This window comes from Convolutriloba macropyga, chromosome 5 (genome assembly GCF_964194025.1).
Source record: "Convolutriloba macropyga chromosome 5, txConMacr16.3, whole genome shotgun sequence".
In the NCBI taxonomy this organism is placed as follows: domain Eukaryota; kingdom Metazoa; phylum Xenacoelomorpha; order Acoela; family Convolutidae; genus Convolutriloba; species Convolutriloba macropyga.
In genome coordinates, this window is record NC_134472.1 from 55,367,042 (window position 1) to 55,384,268 (window position 17,227).

The 17,227-nt window shown below is 35.4% G+C and overlaps 1 protein-coding gene across 1 annotated transcript in view; it reads left to right on the plus strand.

The window, feature by feature from the left end:
• Positions 1-17,227, plus strand: part of LOC142340421 (uncharacterized) — a 148,468-nt gene that overhangs the window by 85,703 nt on the left and 45,538 nt on the right. Inside the window, exons 12-14 of the mRNA XM_075390997.1 lie at positions 3,268-3,612; positions 8,084-8,460; positions 17,020-17,134. Of these exons, the coding sequence (XP_075247112.1) occupies positions 3,268-3,612; positions 8,084-8,460; positions 17,020-17,134 (837 nt within the window). The remainder of the gene's footprint in view (positions 1-3,267; positions 3,613-8,083; positions 8,461-17,019; positions 17,135-17,227) is intronic.

A 17,227-nucleotide genomic window follows, 5' to 3' on the forward strand; every position in this document is an offset into this window, starting at 1 on the left:
GTGGTACCATAAAATCTATGAAACATTATATGAATGAAACAGCATAGTTATTGATTTCTGTTCATAATGTATTTTTTCAGTCGACGGATTTTATTAGTCCATGTACACTAATGAAGTTTTTAAAATCTTAATTTGATTTAAAAACAGAAAAAAGAGAAAAGAGAAAAGAGCTCATCATTCATCGACGGTAAAGTTTTGGGTCAAGCTAACGTCAACAACATTTTTGATGGGGAGGAAATCCAATGCGAAAGAATTGAGTTCTAAACTTGAGTATCTTCTTAAATAGTCTTATTCTAATGTTCCGTGCCAACTGTTAGTTATGATATCTGTGAATCATAGAGTTGTTAACTCTGGTGAATACAACAAATACATTTTTCTAATAGGAAACTAGAACAATTTATTGGCATTATTTTCCCGTGAAATTTTTTTCCTGTAAGTTATTTTAAGACTAGTGTGCTTCATGTCATTGCTTCTTGATGACGCAAATTAAAGATCTCATAGTTGGAAACATGGTGATTCTAGAGACCATTTATAATATACTTTTTGAAAAAGGAATTTCACTTGTAATTGCTTCTGTTTGATTCATATAAAGCAAAAATATAAAATTGTATCAAAGATGACGGGAAAGAAAAATCTAGTGATGGAAAAAATATATAGAAGGGGATACAGCAAAAGTAACCCGCTCGTAAGTAAATCTGCGCAAAGTTGATTCTCTGACAATAAAGAAAAGAGAATACACTTCAATTAATTTTAAAAAAATTTTTCATTGACCTAATGACAATATTGAGCACCAATGTGTCAAATTCTCATTTTGATTCAATAATTTTCCGGTGCAAATTGTCTAAGATGTCCGCTCCAACCCTGAACAAGTGTGTTCATAAAATTTGTATTTGGCAAAAAAATTTCAATCTAAAATTGGACTTTCAGATCGAGCTATTGTGGACGCACAAAGCGTAATCCTAATATGGACCTACGGTTCTTTGAGCTTTTACAACGATAGATCTCTAGATAATTTGGTAGTCTTTGGAAAACCACGTTTGTAACCGAGAAGACAATAAGGAGAAATACCGAACCAGCAAAAAAAGCTTCGCTTCAGAATTAAAATGGCTAAAGATTCTAACTATTGTCCAACTATTAACTATTGTCTAAAGTGTTGGCACCTAATGTTAAAGCTAAAAAATCAGAAAAGGAACGAATTTTAGCCACCGAAAACAGTGCAATAGGCTATTTTCCTAAAGGAGGTTGCATCAAAGTTTAGCAAAAACTAAAATTCCCGGGAAGCTAATTTAAAAAAAATAGCCACTGCGGAACCCTCCTATGCTTTTTTTAGCATCTGTTTCACACAACAAAATTTAGCAACCTTTGTCCAAACAGCTTGTGTGTTAAAATTTTTGTTTTTTGTCCCACGCACTCTGTAGATTTTATCTTACTGCATTCAAAAAAGTCAAATTTCCCCGAAGCAGGTTGTGAAGTACTGGGCGACCTAAAGGCTAAAAGTTCTGTAGAAATAGACAATTCAGTGGCATTTGAAACGTTTGGAGCTCTGCAATCGGGATTTGGGTTATTTGAATTTAATTTGGGTTATTTGATAGTAATAATTTAATCAATTTTGATTAAATTCAACCGCATTGTTTCGGCTTAATCAGGTGTTCGACAAAGCAATCCATTGCGCCCATTGCTGTTTTCTTACTTTGCGGCCATTAACTTCAAAAACTAGGTAACCAACTGCCAACATAAACACTCAGGGTTAACACGGTGGCATCGTTGCCGAGTCAGAGGATCAGTAAAGAAAAGAAACAAACAATGGGATCATTTTGACTCAGGATTCTGCAAAAGAAACTAATGTAAAATGAAGAAAATCCAAGAGGACTCATATTGGAAAATATTCGCGACTTCAAAGAAAGTCAGACATTCGAGGGAAATTTTTTCGTCAAAGACACCTGTACGGTCAAGTTCATGGCTCGATTCCTAAAAATGCTTTAGATCAGCGTTTTTTCCGTAAATAATTTTTGATGAGAGTGAACTACAGACCTTGAATTATACTTACGGCCACAGAGAAGAATGCACTTACTGCACTTCTGGCACTTGGGATGTATTGGCTGACCACGCTTTCTCATGGTTTTCGTACATGGCAGGGTATGCGGCCGTGTCGCATCAGCCTGTTCAACAGCTCACTTATTGTCAGGAGACGTAAAACGAAATCTCATGGTTGATAGCAACTTTCCACCGGGTGACATTTTTTTAACCCACGGATGTCTTGGAGTTCTGCTCTTCTGTATTCTACAGTGGCTACGTCTCTGCAACCGAAGATTATCAATAATGCCGCTGAGAAGTTGTGCGGTGACGTCAAGGAAGAAGCTGAGTTTCAAAAACAAAGGATTCGTGAGCAAAATTTTTCTCCTCAAAAACGAAGGATGGTCCTGTTGACAGTATGTGTGCCTTGACTTAAATTTTCCAATTAAAAATATTAAGTAGCCACAAAATTAAATAGCCACAAAACTACATTGCTGACAAAACAAGTTATCAATCTGCGGGATTTTTTTTATTTCGTTGCAATGCTTGCACATTCACTCTCAGTTGTCGCAATTCGTGGACCTGCCATTGCGTTTCTTGACCCGGGTGAAACAAAATGTCTCCAGTGATATTTGAAGAAAGTACAATCTCTCTCAAATAGCGAGGAGTTGCATGCAGTTTCATTTCATTTAATGAGAGGGGGAGGCGAATACTTATTGAACTAAGAATAGCCCAAAAGAGCGGAGCTGAGCAATGATATGCTTCATTGCGCTCACCCAAAATGGGGAGGTATGAACTATCATTGTTGATTGATATAATTTTTGCACTATGCAATATTAACCCTAGTGATGAGTGAATTTAAAACTTGCAAGAATCTTGCAAGAATCTTGCAAAATATCAATCAAGGCAAAAAATAAATCAGGTTAAAAATGTTTTAGAATACATCTTTGAAGCAAATTATTGTTTATTGAACAAATTACAAAACCGAATTCAATAAAAAATTTTTTAGCCCGGATTCAAAATCTTGCAAGAATCTTGCAAGAATCTTGCAAGTTTTTGACTTCTGGAAATTTTATGTTTGTAATTTTGGTCGCTCAAAATAACTGAAAAACAAAATAAATGATTCATTATAGTGTAAAACCAAGTAAACTAGAATGTTAGTAATAACAATTATTAATTTTCGGGGCGTTTAAGAAATTATCTTCTATTTGTTTTCTGTTGCTTTTCCGAAGTTGACGTTTTACGTCCGTTTAGATTATAAATACCCATCTGAATCGTGCAATACAACTGAAGATTTCTTCTCTGACAGCCGATTTTGCATATTAAAATTCACAAGAAACAGCTCATCTGCTCCCAAAGTGTCCAACTTGGAGATTAGAGTCGAAGATGGATATCTAAACAGCATTGAATCTCGAATTTACAAAGTCATGATCCCGTGGCCAGTTCTGACAGAGAAGCAGTTCGTAAAGAGAGTGGCAGTGCAAAAGTTGAATCAAACGTATGCTGCGGTCTGCAAGATAAAAACTGCGCATGATATACCAGACATCTATCAGATTGACACCACTAGTCCTTTTGACTATATGACAGCCTTCTATGATGGTAGGTACAAAAAAAACAAACATTACGCCAAAAAACACTCTTATGGCTCCAAAAGTATACTTGACGCGAAACTTTAAATTAGGGGCTTTTGTGGTCCATAATGAGAACAGCTTCAATTTAGCATGAAATTGATTCCAGAAAACTTTTACTAAAAACTTAACATCCACATCGACTTCTTCTTTAACTCGATTTTTTCACGAGCCATCTCATCGATACCTGCTAGATTGCAATTTGTCTTCATTATCCGCAATTACTAATGAGAGAGCCTCCTATGCACAAATCAGGTTTTTTATTCATTAAGTCCAATTGACAGGTTAGTGTTAGGAGCTATAGTGGAAAACACTAATAGATTCGAGAGAATTTACGAGAAAAAGGTGTTTTGTGGCGTAATGAACTTTTCTAATAAAAAAAACGAGTAATTTTATTGGAAAAATGGAATGTAGGTGACTTGAAAGCTTTCAGAGCTTCAGAACATCTGTGTGAATGCTGTCATACGTTTGTTCTTGATAAAGCGCGAACATAACCTAACTGCAGGTCAGTAGCAGAACTGGGCAAGTCTAACTGCATGTCTAATATCAGTGCTGTATATGAAAAAACTCCGACCCAAAAAGTGCGAAAACTTCAGACAAATATCTAATGACAAAAATTATTTGTTTTTCAATGTTTAAAAAATGTGAAGCAATCAATTCAAGTAAGGTTCCGACAAAAAATTTGTCATAAATTAAAATTTCGCTGATATCTTTAAAATAAGTGTCCTCAAAGTCTGTAAAAAATTAGCTGTAAATGAAAACAGAAGATCGCCATCAAAATAGCTTACCTTTAAAATTATAAACAGTTTTTTAATCGTAACATCAAGGACGAATTCAAACAATAACTAAGACCATTTAAAAACAGGTTGTCACAATGTGAATAAACCATTAGCTACAAACTAAAACTACTACATGGATTTAAAAAAGCAAAAAATAAAACTCTTGGGACATGTTATATTTAAGTGAAAGGACAAAACAGGTTTAATAAATAAGGGAGCAATTGAAAATTAAGCCCGTTTCCAATCAAACCAAAAAATGTTAAAGTCTATTAAATATCAACGGTAAGGTTAATTCACAAAAAAAATTTCATCAAAAAACAAATGAAGCTTTTTATTTATCAGACTAAGCTGGAACTCAACGAAGAAACACCAAATCTGGCCAAAAACAAATATTTCACTAATACAACAAAATAAAAAACGTTAGATGTCAATTGAAGGACACAACAACTGCAACCATTCCGTGCCGAGGATTTTCTCCACAAATAACGGGGAAATGATTGTAAAATTAAGATTCAATAGAAAAAAAAGAATAATCAATTGTAACAAAGTTGAAGGAAAATTTTAAGAGTTGAAGAAATCTGGACATGATGACTTGTTCACTGGGTTGTCAGCTTTGTCTGAATTGTGTGGTCATCAGTCTGGTTGGTGTGGCCATAGACATTTGGTTGTCTCATTTGTCTGAAAGGTGTCTGGGTTCTCTCGTCATATGTCAGGGACCTCGACTCAATTTACACTTCTTGCAAGGAGTGTAACAAGAGTGGTCATAAGTGTTTAAGTAAAGTGTATTTCCTTATCCACACTTTTCCCCATTGATTATGTATGGAATTAACTTTACATCCTTGATCACGTTTATTAAGTGTAGAATTAGAGTGTAACTTCGACTGGGGATTAAAATGGATATAACATCTTTAGTCGCATTTGCGAAAACATAAAGAGTTATAAATTTGGTATAGAAGTGAAATCACTGCAAGTGAAACAATTGTTTTGGAAAAAACGAAAATTGTTTTAAACCAGCTATTTCTCACTCTGCTTTTTAAAAAATCGAAATGATTTTACAGCCTTATACTAAATGCTTTCTCACTTTATTACTCAAGTGTGACCAAACCCCAATTTGACATCTCATTTCGATGAGAAAGTTGTAACCTGGTCTTTAAAAGCAGCCGAGCAATGCAATTCCAATATCTAATACTTTGAATTTTTAAAAATCAAACGCCTAAAAGAAAGACTTTTTGGTAGCTGACGGTTGGTTTTTCAAAGTCGGAGAAATGATTTTAAGACACGTAGAGACAGAGACAGAGATAGATTGAAAAAGAGAAAAAGAACGAGACCCAACGCAGCTAAACATATAACGTCTGCAAAGAAGACCCCGAGTTAACTCACACAACGTTGCATTTAACAAACATTATAATTGAATTCGAAACAGCTCTTCGCCATTATATACGAATTGTACTCATTCGTTATATTATGTCAATAATTTTGTCAGTCAGCTACTACAATGAACAAAAGTAGTTGCGAAATGCTCTTTGTCTGAGCACGATGAGGTTTTGGCTGTAATTATTATGCATGGCATTATTACCATGATCACTATCAGTAAATCATGCTCAGTATGTTCGTTATGTTCAAATCGAGAATTTCGAATACGATAAAATAGCATATGCATGTGCATCTAACATTAATTATTTTCTGTCCTCCACAAATAGGGCGGGAAACTGGTCGGCTTCCTTATCCGCGACTGTCTGTCCCTACTCATCCCAACACTGACCTACCCAAATAACTCTCCACCCAGCACGACCAACAGCATTAAAAACATTCAGAATCTAATCACATTCGCATTTTTCATAGAAAGCAAATATTGAGAGCTGTGAAAAAGTACTATTAGCTTGCATGCTTGGTCATGCTAACAGAAACCTGCGCAAACAAAGTGCATCATTTTCAGAAAAACAGGATATTACGACTCATTCTGTCAAGGAGAACTGAATTTTTGACTGTGTATTTTAACAGCCGAATAAATGCCAAAATTACAGAGGAAACCCCCTTTAAACTTCCACGATCTGAAAATTAGACACAATAAAATAGATAATGGAATTTTTATGATAAAGTATTGAAATATTATGAGACTCAGATCCGGGGACTTATTTACCGTGGTGGACCTACATACAGAGCAACCAATGCAAAATTGCGTTGATTCCAGCGCTTGTAGTACCCAGAAAGTACTCAATTGAACTTCAGTCGAGTTAACCTCATTTCAGAAGAGAATCCTAATTTTCTAGCGGAATTGGTAAACAGAGGTCATTTACTGGCATTAGAACGGCTGAAAATTGTCTTAAATTAATCACAGCCTTGGTAAAACTGAGTAAGCTCATTTACGCATAGAGTTGACAAATTAATTAACTCTGCTCACGATAAGATGAGTGCTCAAATGAAATAGCAGTTGGTACATGTGTACCACAAGTCGGCAAGAACTATTATCTTTGGAAAGTCAAATAAAAAACAAGAAAAATTTTGATAAAAATATGCTTTGAATGCATTGATCTTAGAGACGTAAATTCAACGCATTCAATGCAAAATTATTTAATTTGCGGTGAATTTTAAGACTTTTCAACAAAAGTTACAGCTTATTTTACATAATTTTGCGTTTCTGAGCGTAGATCGTACATAGTTTTTCGTTGAATTGAGCATAGCTCTTACATAAAATCAACGCAATCATCGCAAAGCTTACATAGTTTTACTTTTGCGTTTTAAGACGTAATTCTTACCCAATTCTGCGTTTAATTTAGCATTGATGGATTTAGTATTAAGCTGCTCGCTCGGGTTAAACTAAATGTGCAAAATTATGCAATATAAGCGAAAAATAAAAGTGGTCAAATTCGAAAATGAACCGCAATTTTGTTACACAATTTTTAGGTGAATAAATTTGGTAAACCTCCAATATCCGGTTTGGTTGCATGTGAAATGTTTCTTGAACTGATGAACAATATTTAATTCTAAAATAGGAATGATCAAAATGTCTAACATTACCAATGAGAACCCTAATTTTTTCTGGACAAGCAGCACCAAAGTTTTGTTCTTATTGGTCATTTTTATACACTGAGGATCTCCAATATCATTGGACAACTTCTTGATGCTATGAAAATTCGCCTTTTTATAATAGGACACCATAAAATGTCCAAAATTTTTTCCTGGTCAAGCTGCACCCAAAATTTCATCTGATTGAGAATTTTTGTAATACTTAAGCAACGATAAGTTACACGCTAATTTTTCAAGATCAGCGAAAAAAAATCAGGCGTTGTATATGAACTCTGAAATATATATCGTGAACACTAAAATTTAATCGTGGAAATTATGTAAGATCAACGCTAAATTAAACGCTATATCGTGTAAGATCAAATTTGAAACTTAAGCAATGAATGCATGTGAGATCTACGCTTAGAAACAACAAAATATAAAGATAAGCGCTTAGAAAGGGCAATACTTTCTTTTCAACGCCTCAAACAGAGATATTACACAAATTCAACACATTCAAAGCGAATCTCACTTATTTTTTCGTTTTTACACACACACACACACACACACACACACACACATATATATATATATATATATATATATATATATATATATATATATATATATATATATATATATTAGGATTTGCTTGTTTAGGAGATGATTTAACAATCAATGCCTTTGTTTTGTCTGATGTACGAGCAGTTGAACTACATTTTTCATTGCAACCTAACATAACTCCAACAGGCTCGTTGGGACTGAAAACTTTTGGATCATTTCAAAGGCACATTCCCATGCAAAGTCTAGTCCTGTCCAGATCTGAAGGATTGATCTATTGGAATGAAGAATCTTCTGTCTTCGGATTTCGGCTTGCTATTATGATGGGCTCAGGTGGGGCCAATGTTCACAAATATGAGGGGGAGGTACCAACAGATGGTACTTTTAAGGTCAACTCATTCACCCTTGATGATTATAGTAGTCTAAGACTGGACAATGAAGGACGCCTGGCAATTGAAAATCAAAGTGCGCAACCGGTTAGTCATCATTTTTTCATAGTCTCCCAATTTGACCATTTACGACCAATTTTTGCCCACACAATGCCCCCCCCCCCCAAAAAAGTACCATAATTATACAATAATTGGGGTGGCGTTAATTGGAGAGACCAATTTTTCAATAGTTTGTTATTGTGCACGAAAAAATTTGTAAACAAACTTATATTTCGTTCCAGTTGGAGGGCACCATTACAGGTAATATTCGGGGGGAGGGCGCCATTTTTAACCCCACAGAAACTTAACAAACAGAATTATACGTTTTCACGGTATATGTAGAAACATTCGACAGGCCTTATCGAAAACCAATTGGTACTTACGCAACCACAAGATGGAATTGCTGGAAAAATTGTAATAGGTTTCTAAATGGAGTGAAAAGCAGCGCTCAAAGTTAACTCATTGTTGTTTGGTTACATACTTGGTATTTCATTTGTTTTTCGTTTTGTCTTATTTTATAAAGATGACCTTTTTGTTGACTTTATTACAATTTGACATCATTTTATGAATAGTTAAAGTATCTTTTCAAAACTTTGTAAATTTGTCCAATTGCTGTTTTACATTAATTTTTTCAATCAGATGAGAATTTTTAGGTAAATATAGATTGCGTTATCTTTTTATGAAGCATCTGACATCAAAAATGTTGACTGAAAAACTAAAAAGAACCATTATACGGCAAGAACGAATCCAATTGACCCGTAACAAATATTGGATGAAAGATATGAGGATATCGTACAAATTGATGGTACTTTCAAGGTCAACTCATTCACACTTGATAGTTCTAATAGTCTAAGGCTGGATAACCAAGGAGGTCAGGAGATCAAAAAACAAAAAAAACCCAAGAGAGCAACCAGTTAGTCATCATTTTTTCATGGTTTGCTAATTTGACCATTTATAACCAATTTTTAGCCACGCAATGCCCCCTCCGCCCAAAAAATAGATATCAAAATTATACAATAATTAGGGTTGGGAATAATGGAAGAGACCAACTTTTCAATAGTTCGGTTTTCTGCACGACAAAAATTCTAAAAGATCTATATTTCGTTCCAGTTGGATGGCACCCTTACATGTAGCAGTTGAGTGGAGAGCGCCATCTTCAGACCCAAAGACATTTAATAAACAGAATTATTCATTTTCACAAAAATTGAAGATTTATTTGACAGGTTTTCTAGAAAAACAATTGGTATTTACACAAGGGCACGGTTGAATTGCTGGACAAATCGCAATGTGTTTCTAATGAAAAGAAAAGCAGCGTTCAAAGTTAAATCAATTTTGTTTGGCTTTATACTTGAGTTTGATTTGATTTCCGTTTTGTCTTATTTTATAAAGATTACTTTATTGTTGACTTGATTACGTTTTGACGTCATTTTATCAATAGTGAAAATATCTTTTCAAAAATTAGTACTTTTTTCCAATTGCAGTATTACATTCATTGTTCTCAATTAACTTGAAATTCAAAGTATTTATCTCGTGTTATCTTTTTATGAAGCCAATGACTTCAAAAACAGTGACTGCAAATTAAAAAAAAATCATTTTAGGGCAAGAACGAATTCAACTGACTTGTAAAAGATATTTGACAAATGATAAGAGAGGGAGGTACAAATTGATGGTACTATCAAGGTCAACTTATTCACTCTTGATGATCATAGTAGTCTCAGATTGTATAACCGAAAAGGTCTGAAAATTAAAAAAAATGCAATTGTGCAACCGATTAGTCATCATTGTTTCATGTTCTTCTAATTTGACTACTTATGACCAATTTTGTCAACACAATGCCCAAACTGTCAAAAAAAATAAATATCATAATTATAACATGATTAGGATTGAGGTTAATGGGAGACACCAATTTTTCAATAGTTTGGTATTCCGCACGGCAAAATTTGTAGAGGAACCTATGTTTCGTTAGAGTTGAATGGCGCCATCACAGGTAGAAGTAGGGTGTAGGGTGGAGGGCGCCATTTCCAACCCCAAAGAAAATTAAGAAACAGAATTGTACGTTTTCACGGAAATTGAAGAGACATTCAACAGTTCCTATTTAAAAACAACTGGTATGTACACAACGACAAGATGGAACTGCAGGAAAAATAGTAATCTGTTTCTAATGGAGTGAAATGCAGCGTTCAAAGTTAATTCATTGTTTGGTTATATACTTGATATTTCATTTGATTTTCATTTTGTCTTATTTTATGAAGATGACGTTTTTGTTGACTTTATTACGTTTTGACGTTATTTTATGAAAAGTTAAAATATTTTTTCAAAGTTTACTAATTTTTTTCCAATTGCTGTTTTACTATCATGTTTTTCAATCAACTGAAAAGTTCTAGGTAAATATGGCTCGCGTTATCTTTCTAGGAAGCAACTGATTTCAAAAACGTTGACTGCAAAATTGAAAGAACCATTATATGGCAAAAAAGAATCCAATTGACCTGTAAGAAATATTGGATGAATGTCAGTTGTAAATTTTTTTCTTCGGAAACTTTTGAGAAATATTCCTATTATTTCCGAAGTTATGCTGAAAACTATATCACAACGGAGTCTCATAATAACTCTTCACTCTAGGATCTCAAAATAGTGACCCATTGCACTCTTATTCTGATGTTGACCTAGTGAAAGATATCCCAGAAAAGGCTAATCTATCGGATACTGATATCTTTAAAGTAGGGTAATAATCATAGTAGGCCTGCTTTGGAGCCAGCTCTGTCAAGAGTTTTCTCTTAATAGGCCTGCTCTGCCAAGAGTTATCGCCGAGTAGGCCTTCTCTGAACCCAGCTCTGCCAAGGGTAGCCAAGAATATGGCTACTGTCGGAACTGTACTGCCACGGATAACTGCATGCTTCTACTCTAGAGCAACTCTGTCAGGCGTAAAAAGTGACTTGATCAGACTCTGATCCATCTCTGAGAATTTCCCTGAGTTTACTCTGTTCCAGTACTGAGCTGCTATGGAAGTAATGTACAGGAATACGTTGAACTGAATTTGAAGTAGAACTAATCTCGTGATCAAATGAGTCATTTATGAACTAAAAAGGCACCTTTCTTTTTAAATTGAAGGAGTTGCTTTGCGGAGGAATTGTTTAACTGAAATTATTGAATTTGAGCGATTGACTATATAAAGCTTGACTTTCCATTCACAGCCACAACTAAATCAAAATTGGCAGATTTATCACTTGAGGATTAAGTTATGAAAAATTAGTTTGCAACTTTCACTGAGAAAACATTCGCGCGTTGGAGATAGTTTTCGTGTGAGCATTAGATGCAGTCTCTGATCAGACTATGTTGCGCTCGAAACCAATTATGATCAGATTTTCATTCATGTGAGGCCTCCAATGGCCACCCTAGCGTGAGCATTAGAGTACCTATGATAAGACATTTGTGGTCTCGAAATCTGCTATCATATGACTTCCTTCCTTACGTTTTTTATCTTTCAGAAAAAGTACTTTAAGCGCACAATAAGCAGGGAGGAGCGCGCGGTTGGTCTCATCAGAATCACTTCGGTCTCGAAACCTCAAACAAGGTGCCTAATTCGACAGTTCATTCTTTTCTAATTGTTTTTACTACAGTTGATAAGAATTTAAAATTGCTGCGATTATCTAGTTAACCCCAGCTCTCCTCTTGCGGCTGCCTTTTAATTGCTGCTTCCAAATTTTCCGATACCATTAACTGAACCCCGTTCCTTGTAAAAAAAATATGATAATGTAAATATCATAATCTCGTTTCCAACTCTCGTTTCCAGACACCAGTTGGATTCATACCTTTTTATTATCATAAAAAAGATAATTTTTCTAAGGTGTTAATACAGTTGCTAAGAAACTTCGTTTTCAAGAACAATTCGGCCGTGCGCCAAAAGTTTTGTCTTCAGAAGCACGCGATAACAGAAAAACATTCAGTAAACTAGAAAAACTGCATCAAAGTGAAGAGAAACCTTTGATTTGATGGACAACTATAGCCGCGAAGCTTACCAATTCAAGCAACCAAATTTTTCTGACAAATTCAGTTTTTTATCAATCTTAGAGCCACTTTTCCGTCCAAATTGTATCCAGAGCGTCATGTTCATGCAGTCGATTGTCAAATTTTCAAACATCCGATGCGGGCAAGGAAATCCCTTAGCAAATTAGTGAACATGGTCAGAAGAGGCGCCCTCCCAATTTCTGCCATTCAAGTTTTTCAAGGATTTACTAATAAACTTGAAATAAAAGAGATCTGGCGTGAGATCTATTGCTAAAGATTAACTGAATTGACTTCTCATTTCCAAACGTAAAGCAAAATAAGCAGCTTGACGGGTGGTTGACGTATTAGGCGCGAATTAGCTAGCACTTCATTTGACTACACTGAACAAATCAACAGCTCAAAGGTCAACAGTCAGTCGTAAGTGCAACCCTGAGACCCATTGCGTCCACGATTGTTTTCGCTGAAATCCGGCCTCCTTACACCGAAATTGAAAGCAAAATACCAAAACTCTCTAAACTCTGTTGGTGTTTCAATTTTTTTGATGAAGGCATTTTTGCAGGTTCCGAAACCGTACTGTGTTACGCACTGGAAGATGTAACATTATCCGGAGCAATTTTTGGTTCGGAACTCAGAAAACACAAATGCGAGCTGTTTTCAATCCAAGGCCTGAACAAAAACCAAAATTTGGTCATTAGTAACAACCTAGAAAAATTGGAGTCTTTAGGGATACGGTAGGACCTCATGTGTTGTTTTGTCTTGCCTACCGATACGCAAAAAAAACTATAGAGCCACCTTTTAAAATTTTTGCATATTTAGGTGATCCAGAATCTTATTGTTATTTTGTTTCAGTTTATTAGGGACTTATTATCGGTCTTGACATAAAAGATATCTAACGTAGGATCTATTGCTGAAAATGAATCTATTTGACTTCTCGTTGTCAAGTGTACAGCAAAATACCGAGCCTCTCAGGTGGTTGACGTATTAGGCGCGAAGCAGCTGGTGCTATTTTTGGCTATACTGAACATGTCAATAGCTAAAAAGTCAGCGGTCAGTGGGAAGTGCAACAGGGAGATCCAATGGGTCCACTGTTGTTCTCTAGCCTCCTTACCCCGAATTTGAAAGAAAAATACCAAAACTCTCTAAACGTGTTTGGCGCCTCGATTTTTTTGATGCAGAGTTTGTTGCAAGTTCCGTAATTGAACAAGGTTAAGCATTGGAAAAGGTATTATTGTCAGGAGCAAACTTTGGGTTCGGAGCTCAGAAAGTATAAGTGCGAACTATGGTCAATGGAATGCATGAGCAAAAAGGAAAATTTGGTCAACAATGTCAACGTAGAAGAAATTGCAGCGTTTAGGACTGCTCTAGGGCCCCATGTGGTGTTTCCTCTTTCTTACTGAAACGCATTAAATTTTTAGAGCCACCTCTTGACACTTTAGAATATGTAAGTGATCCACAGTCTACTCCTGGTATCTTGAAATAGTGCCTCCTTGCTAGCGAATCTCTGTACCCCATGCGATACACTTCTTCATGAGATAAATCGAAAAACAAATTCGACTCAGCGCGTAAACTTTGAAGGCATTTCAGGTGCTTTAGTATCAGATACTTTATGTGATCAGAAATTATCTTCAATTGACAAAACCGATGTTGGAAACAATTAGCTGATCAGTTTCAAGCTGCAGATTATCATGACACCTACAGACCGTAGTACAAGTGAAGTTATCTTGTTTGTTAAAAGAGTTGAATAAATATGTAAAATTGTGACCAAGCAGCTTTCTTCAAGGAGACTTCAGAAAAAAATTTGATAACTCTGCTTCAGACAACTCGTTTGGCAAAAAAATTTCTACTAGATAAAAGCTCTTTCGCTATCTGTTTCTCCACCTCCATCAGGTTCATGGTTTTCCGCAGCCCATATTCCAGTTCCAATGCTTGTTTTAACTCTTACTCTATGCTGTTTTTAAATAACGACTGGTTGTCAAAGTGTACAATAACGAGAGAGAATGTCCATTCTGTAAACTGAAGACTCTAGAAGTATTAGGTAATTATGCCGCATCATGCCATGATTGCAAGAAGATTACCACTAGTCACATTCGTATGCGAAAACAAACTGTGTCAGCTGACCCGAGTGCAAAATTGTCAGCCATCTTTCAGGAGAAGAGTTTACAACCCGTCAAAAAAACTCGAGACTGGGCGACAATTGGTAACATTTAAGGAATGCGCGTCAGCAAGCAGCATTCGATGTTGCCGGAATGTCTCACATGGAGGATCGCCATTTTACATATTCGGTGGAAAAGTGTGGTTTAGTTACTGATAACAGAAAGTACGATTGTTACGCCCAAAAGTTTACTGAAGTCAGAATTCTATTCCCTGCTTTGGACTTTCAAGTTGTTTGGGGAAACTCTGAAACAATTCGTTGGACCCTCAAATAAATAATCATTTTGACGGATAACGAAAGTTCGCAGCCTGCCTCTTTAGCTTTCATTAGGATATCTCAATCAATTTCTGTTGCTGCTTTTCGCGGGTCTGTAATCTTGTCGAGTACATTACATGCGAGTTTATTGTTAAATATGGAACGCGAGCAAACCTTTAAATCCTTTACTTGTCCGTTAAGAGTGGAGAAACCGTCATTTTTGAAGAAATATGTCGCCAATGAGCAGGAATAATCAATACTGATGAGTTTTGGATATCTCGAACAAGAAGTGGGACACTCAAAAATTTCTGTGTGATCATTTGAGTCGCAAACCAGCAGAATGAGAACTTTGGGAGCGTAAAAATGAAAAACCTCTTAAACAAAACCCTAGGACGTGGTAAACGTGATTTCATAATAATATTTCATATCTAACTGATTTCATAATAATATCAAGGATGAGATATGAACCCAGATGTCAGTTATTTACATCCGTACAAAAATGAAAAAAATTGTATATGTGCCTAGGGCGCTTGGAAATTAGTTTTCACTCAAGGGTTTTGACTATAGCAATTCAATTGGAGACACTTGTAATAAAAAGGAGTGTTTTTCTCCCTCCATCAATGCTGACAGCTGGCCATTTTAACCAATGGAGCTTCAAGCATGGGCTTTATTCCCAGTTTTCAAAGCAGATTTTTGTCAACAATCGGAATTCGTTTGCAGCACGGAAAATGTGATGAAAAATGTAAAAAAAAGCTTCAAAAGATTTTGTTTGTATTTTGTTTGCATCCAATTTTTTAGAAAATAGACTGTATTAAAAATTCGATCGACACAATTCTAAAGAATTGTATTTTTCCACCAGTCGATACTAAGCAGTTTGAAAAAGTCAATTTCCGCGTGTGTTACGTTGGTGTTGTTTCAGTTTGCAGCAACGTGTTGTGACGGTAACTTGAGAGCTATAGAAAACAAGAGCAAAAATGAACTGTTGAATTAGACATGAAAAAAACGTAGATTGAACCACTTCGGATTATATAAATTATTTCTACATGAACAAAGTCAGTGTCTATGGCAATGGCGTTCCGGCAACCCTGAGTAATTTTTCAGATGGCTTCTCAGTCAATAATTAGTAGACGTTTACTGGATTAAAAGTCGTTCAGATTTTTCATAAAGGATCCTGCAATTGAGTTTCTTTGCATCAAGTATTTCAAAAAATAAGCTGTAATAAGTTCTTGTTCAACACATTATGGTATACATCCTGATTAGATTTGTCTGCACAGTAAAGGGAAGCTTTTCAAAGGTGTTACGTTTTTTCAATATTTAGTTTAGAGTCGATTTGATGAGAAAATTTCCCGCTCAAGTCGAGCTTTTGATTAGTTCTCATTGTGTCGTGCAAGACAACAAAATTGAGAAAAGTAAATAAAACCTACGCAAGGTGCATCGCTGTTTGTCTGTTTTCATTTTATCTTATTAAAAAATGTCATTTTTGTTGTGGCCAATTGTTATCAGAAAAGTCGCTGTTGTCGCTTTAATTTTTGCGTCCGTTTTTTGTTAAAACATATTTAGGTTTTGAACTTTGTGTTTTCTAAGCCATTCTTGTACGTTTAATAAATAGAATTGCAATCATTTGCTGAAGTTTTTTTTAAAGCTATAGTTTAAGATTTTGAATGGGGATTTTAAGAGCAACTTCTTTGTGGTTATAAATATTCAAAAAAGGGGCGTATCGTTGTAGTTTTTTTACTTAGCTGAATTCTACGTTTCCCTGCGTGATGAGAACTGATTGTCTATTTCTATATATTGGCATAAAAATTTAAAAGATGGCTCATAAACAATTTCAACCCAACCGTTCACTGGACCCATGAATGGACTAATCTCCGCCTAAAAATTCAAGGAGAATGCTTATAGGGCTCAACCCAAGAAAAACCTTTATTTGCTAGATTGTAGTTCGGCAGACAAAATTTTGGTCAAATTAACGCCCTGCTAGACTTCTTAACTTTTTTCACATATCCCCTTGAAGTTTGAACTAAGGCGGCCGCTTATCTATAACTGACACTTAAGAGTAAAATCAGAATTTACCATTTCACTTCGAAATGTCTATTAAATGCCATGATCAGAACTCTTCTCATAATTAAAAAAAAAAAACCAATGTTCAGTATCGGGACTCAGATGCGGGTTTGTTTCACGTTTATTCTTTTTTGTAGGCCTTTTCGTATCTGAGCGTGAGAGGAGGAATGAGTGTGATCTTCACCAACAGTGGACATCTTATGGTCACTTCAAAGGACAACGGAGCTGGAGATGTCATCTACAAAAGCCGAGGCACTTCTTTCTTTCTTTATTGCTTTTTTACAAAAAGACCGTTGACAGATATCGGGCATGTAAATACAGTGGGACGACCTATGAAAAAATAGT